General features: G+C 44.6%; 1 protein-coding gene across 2 annotated transcripts in view; it reads left to right on the top strand.

The window, feature by feature from the left end:
- Positions 1 to 739: 739 nt before the first annotated feature.
- MAP4K3 (mitogen-activated protein kinase kinase kinase kinase 3) overlaps positions 740 to 6,000 on the top strand; it is a 184,164-nt gene continuing 178,903 nt past the window's right edge. The window contains exon 1 of one of the 2 annotated variants that reach the window (XM_023216291.2): positions 740 to 1,141. In XM_023216291.2, coding sequence (XP_023072059.1) covers positions 1,046 to 1,141 — 96 coding nt within the window. In that variant the 5' untranslated portion in view covers positions 740 to 1,045. The remainder of the gene's footprint in view (positions 1,142 to 6,000) is intronic. The other variant, XM_023216290.2, reaches the window with a different exon arrangement.

The raw sequence follows: 6,000 nt of genomic DNA, 5'->3' as shown, positions 1-6,000 counted from the left end.
TGATAATCCAACCCTCTTAAAGAGGGAGGTCAATCACTGCTTTAGTTCTGCGCTCTGTCTGCCTCCCACGCGCGATGGTGGGCAGCTGTTTCGCGTGTTTTCCTCCCGAAGCTTTTACGCGCTGCCCACTGCACACACCTCCCTGGCGGCCCTCCTGGCCTGCCCTCCTTTGCACCCTGGCAAGCCAACTCCAAGCGTCTGAGTGTCGGAAACAGGGGCAAGCAAGCACAGCTCACTTTTCCTGGGGGTTTTCCTCACGGTGTGTTTAGTGACCCCTCCCCGCAATCCCAGAAAGACTAGCACTCCGTGGTATCCTATGTGTTGCTGCTTCTAAAATAATAAAGTCTGGGACATTGGCTGTCTTGGATACTACCACTATGCTATCTGCTTGGAATTGGGACCAGATAACCCAAGATCCAACTTTGTCGTTAGGGGAATCAGAAACGAAAAGAAGCCACTTTCTGCTGGTCCTAACCACGGTCCCTGGGCCAGGCAAACCTTCTCAAGCGTCTGGCGGCAGCGGCCGGGCGCGGGTCCGCAGGAAAGCCGAGGCGTTTCGGGTCCCAAGCTGTTCAGACGCCGACCCGGGCCTCGCAGGCGCGTGGAGCCGGAACGCGCACGGGGTCGGATGCGCGCCAGGCCGGGAGCGCTCCCCCCGGGATCGCGGCTGCGCAGTCGGGCGGGAGTCGGGAAAAGGGGGAGGAGGTTGGAGGAGTCGGAGTAAGGGGAGGGGGAGGAGCGGCGAAAGCGGAAGCCATGTTGGAGTTTCACCCCGAGCGAGGGGCTGCGAGGGTTCTCCTCTCCTTGTGGGTGTGACCGGGTTCGGCGCGGCGGCGGGCTGCGGGGGGCGGGGACGGTTGGGCCGCTTGTCGTCGTCCGCAGCGGCGTGAGGGGAGCGGCGGCGGCGGCGGCCGCAGCGTGGAGCCGGGCGATTGTGACCGCTGGGGGAGCCGGGGGCCGGCCGCGGCGCCCTCTCTCCGTGTGGCCCCCTGAGCACCCCCCCTCCCCTGCCCGGGAGGGAGGTGGGGGGCACCTGGGGCCAGCCATGAACCCCGGCTTCGATCTGTCCCGCCGGAACCCGCAGGAGGACTTCGAGCTGATTCAGCGCATCGGCAGCGGCACCTACGGCGACGTCTACAAGGTAAAGGCAGGGGCCGAGCGCCGCCGAGGCCGTGGGGTCCAGACCCTCAGCCAAGCCTGGGCGCCGGAGCTCGCGCCGCCGGTCCTCGGGAGACGCTGGCGCCTGGGAGCAGTCGGGGAGGAGGAGCTGCGGACGCCGAGGGTTGTGCTGCCTTGGTGAACAAAGGGCCAAATGTGTAACCCCGAGACCTCCCCAGCCCTTACCTGAGCCCTCTGGTGAACGTGATTTTTGCCACCTCCCCTCTTGCGCGCATTTCCAGGGAAAGGCAGAACGAGAGCGGGCCACTCTGCTCATCATAGTGCAGAGAGGGTCTGGGCGTTTGTTGCATTGGCAGGGTCAGCGCCACGAGCCGGACAGCAGGGGTCTGGCGTTGTCAAACCTGCCTGCTTCACACGAACCTGGGATCGTCCGCTCTAGGTTGGGAGCTGCTGCCCACCAGGCCTTGGTGGTAGTTACTATACTATGCTGGGTGACCTCCATCCTCCATCGACAGCTCTCAGCCTTTAGCGCCTTATCCATCCCCCTATCAGTTTATTTTAATTTTCCAAGTAATGACTTTTTTTTTTTTTGGAAAGAGCAACTTTGATTTCTCTAAATCGAATTGGACTGCGATGCCTTTTAAACTTGTTTTTTTTAAAAAGTGACTTGAATACTTAGGGAAGGTACTGGTTTGACAAGGTTAGAATTCAAAGTCCATTAGCAGTACAGCATTCCTGTTGTAGAGGGACCACTTCTAAATGTGGGAGGATAAATCACTCTTCCCTGGCCAACTCAACTCTTGGCCTCGCAGTTACTGCCAAGAAGAGAGGAGGTTGTTGCCAAATGTGGCAGCAGTCTTGATTTAGTTGTGTATCTTCTTACTCGTAACTGAAGTTGAACTCCTCCTGTTTCACATACCTGAGGATGCACAAAGAAACTTAATTTTGCGTTGGAAAGTTTAGTCTTAACTTTATTTTGCCCATGTTTAAGCAGGTTTTTACTCTTCAGCGTAACGCCTGTGGTAACTTACATATTTAATACAGTGCAGCCAATGTTCTGCTTTGGTCTCGTTTTGTGGATGATCTGCTTTTCACCATCGTGGATCTCATCACTTTTCCCACTATGCAATATCGGTATATTGAGCACACCTCCAATGTATGAGATACTGGGCAAGTAAGCACTTTAGGTTGTAGCAGTAAACGATAGACTTGGTTCCAGATCTTACTAGGGGTTTCTATTTTTTTGGACAAGGACAGTATGAAATAGCCATTTAAATAATCATTGCAGTTTTATTTTGTGCTGCAGAGAAGAGTATTAGGATCAGGGTTATGAGAGCATGTACTAGGAGGACCTGATCCAGTATGGGGTATCAGAGGCTCGTCACCTTTTAGCTGAGATCCCAGAGATGACTAGGCATTGCTTAGGGTACTGGGGAAAGGGGATTATGCCAGATAGAGGAGCATGATATGTGAAGGCTCTGAGGCCCGATTTGAAAGAAGCCTGAACAGCCAGAACGGGAGGGTGGCCCTAGATCTTACAGGCCTCTTAGTTCTCATTAGGAGATGGGACTTCTTTAGGACCATGGGGAACCATTGCAGGCTTTTAAGCAGAGGAGTGACATTAGATTTAGGTTTTTAAAAGAGCTCCCTACTACAGTATGAAGAGTGGAATGGAGCAGTTGGGAGGCCATTACCATAGTCTAGATAAGAATAATGCTGTTAAGGAATTTGGTGATGACTGTGAAAGTAGAAGTGGATGGATGCAAGTAGCTTATGACTGGTTGGGGGAGTTCACTTATATTCCGATGAAAAGTTAACTAAAACTTGATTAATGTATACGTTTTAGGGGGCAGGGTATACAGTAAATCTTTTTACAGGAATAATTGGCTATGTACTTACTATATTTAAAAAAAAAACAGTAGTTAAGCCACATGATTAAAAAGCAAAAAAAATTAGGGCCTGTAATTTCCTAAGTGTAATAAAGGTATAGTAAGTTGGTTAATCTTGTCATTTGTTTAAAATAATGACAATACTAGCTGATGTTTATGGAATGCTTATTACTTGCCAGGCACTGTAAATTTTTCTAATTGATCCTAACAGCAACTCTGTGAGATAGGTGCTCTTGTTAACTCCATTTTGCAGTTGAATAAACTGAGGCACAAGGAGATTAACTTGCCAAAGTTGGTAGGTGGCAAAGCCAAAATTTAAACCAGTTAGAGACTGTATTCTTAACCAATAGGCAGTACTGCCTCTCTAAGGACAGGAGATGGGCAGATAATGTATTACATTTTCAGTGGAGAAACTGAGGCACACATTTAGTTTAGCATTTGAGTTGTAGCCACACTCTGAGTTAGTGTAGGTCTTTAAGTAGTAGTTGGAATACCTAACTCCCGCTGTGCCGTTAGGCCTCACTGTTTATGTAGTCTGCCAAGTGGACATCAGATAATAGATGCTTGCACCCTGTCTGCCATACTCTTCCAATACCAGTGACCAAAGCAGAGAAACTTCATGTAGTTCTTGGCATCATATCCTCCTGCCTGCTAAACTCTTGTTTGTGTTTTTGTCTATAATCAAGTTTTTGCTATAAAGTTACATATTTTTGTTCTTTGTTTTGCTGTTTTAGATTTTTCTTATTTATACAAATTAATTGTGCTAGAGAGAAGTACACTTTGTTTTCAAAAGCCAGTATATATAATTTGTTCCTTAATTTGTCAACATTTAGGTGCTAAAAATAGAATGCTTGGATTAAATAAATAAGAGACCTGATTATAGTCATTCTTGGAAGGTTGGTGGAGATTTTTATTTTGAAAATGGTTTCCTACTCAATGTAATAACATATTTATTGTACTTAAGGTGGCATGGTTTAGTTAGAAAGCATTAAATGAGAATGTGGACAATCTGGGATTTATTAGCTGTGTGACTTTGTGGAATCAACCTCTCAGAGCTGTTTTGTTGTGGAGGTATTATTACCATCATATACCCTTCTTTTTTTGGTATTGAATAAATGACTCAGATTTTAGTCAATAAGTAATCTTTATTTTTTTCAGGCCAATGCATATATACATTTTATCTGCACTGTATAAAAAAAGTCGTATCTTGTAAGTGTCCTGTAACTCTGCAGGCTTTATCTGTCATGAAGTGCCTGCAGCTTGGGTTACCTAGAGACCTAGGAGCTGACAACTAAAGCTCTTTAGTTGGGCCTCAGGAGGCCCATGGAGTGCTCTAAAATTAATAGGCGTAATGTTGTATGTATTTGTGTTTTTCTGTGGAGATGGGTTATAGCATTCATTGCATTCTTAAAGAGCTTCATGATCCAAAAAAATGAAAAGAAAAAATGATCCATAGCTTTGCCATTCAAAAAAGTTTTCTTGGAAAAATTAGGTAGTTATAATAGATCATAATATGATTTTCACATGCATTGTGCCATCTTTTCTCAGGCATTTTCCAGTTTAATTTTTATTATTCCTACCCTTTAAATCTTCATGTCCTTAAGTTTTTGTAGATTTATTGTGAGAAAGAAGCAGGAGATAGTAAAGCTGGAGATAGGATAGGGCAAAAGGAGTTTTGAAGGAATAGTCTTAATATGGTTTCTAAGGAAGTGGCTTACCTAGTCTTACGGTTTTAGTCTGGTTCCTGTGAACGATTCCTAGCCTGTGTATCCAAGACTGGATACACAAAGACTCTAGTCTTTAAGCCTTAGAGTCATCTTTAGTGACTTCTGGACTGGACTTTTTAGGCATTAGCCAAATTCTGTACACAGGCATTTTCCAAAGTGTGGTTGGGGTGCTTCAGGAAAAGCCATACCATGAGTAGGTTAAAGACTGAGAAGTCCTATGGTAAAGAAACCTGGTAAACTTTGCTTAACCTAGCAAACTCCAAACTTACTTGACTATGAGATTCTTTTTCTCTGTAATACATATTGCTTGTCCTTAGTACTAGTGTCTTGTAGAACATGCTTTGGAAAGGTTGATACTGATTTTTTAAAATCTTTGTGTGTTTGGAAGCCATTCCCTCTGAAGCACGGGCTGCCGTGTTGCTAAGCTTCCAGGTAGTATTCACATGGTAGTCTGTATAAATAGATTTAAAGTGTCCGTGAAAGCTGGCAGGCAAAAAGGTGAGGATTGGGCAGTAAAATCAGGAAACCAATTTGTATGCATTTAGAGAATTACGTGTTAGTTTATTTGTAATTATGCATCTTTCAAGGTGTTCTATTAATATCATCATAGACTAATTCTTCCATTATAATCAGCATTTGTGGGAACCTTTCTAGAAAACTCAATTCTTAAACCTAACTGATAAGGAATATGAAGACCTTAAGCATTTAGAAAAGAACATTTGAAGGAAGCTCAAACATTGTTATTTGGAGTTATGCTCACTTTTATTTACTTCCGTTTAGGATAGACTCTAGAGAGACCAGAAGAAATGGCCCTAAACTTCAGAAAGATCATTTGAAGTTGATTAAAGTAGAATTTCCCATCATCACTAGCTATTTGAGATGAAAAGTGACAATGAAACAGATAGTGAGGTAATTTTTCTAGAATGTTTGAAAAGCAAACAAACAGGTTATCTGAATTTGATACAGATCTGATTCCTTAAAGGAGGTACTTACCTCCAGCCTTTGATCTGTATATGTATTTATTGGTGAAACATATCTAATGCATCATTTTGTACTGAGAATGAATAGTAAGTTCTCTCATGAGAGTACATTGAACAGCCATCATCCATTGAACAGCTGTAATATGAGAGGAAATATGTTAGGAACTGTGAGTAGAGTAGCAGAAATGACAAGGCTTGGTACTTGGTATTTACAGGAACATAAAATGTGTACCTGCTATTAGCTATCATAGTTTGAGGTCAGAAAAGGTCCTGTTGGTTTCCTCA

Source organism: Piliocolobus tephrosceles, chromosome 15 (genome assembly GCF_002776525.5).
Source record: "Piliocolobus tephrosceles isolate RC106 chromosome 15, ASM277652v3, whole genome shotgun sequence".
NCBI classification, from domain to species: domain Eukaryota; kingdom Metazoa; phylum Chordata; class Mammalia; order Primates; family Cercopithecidae; genus Piliocolobus; species Piliocolobus tephrosceles.
The sequence above is the reverse complement of the archived record's forward strand: the minus strand, read 5'-3'. Positions and strand labels throughout refer to the sequence as shown.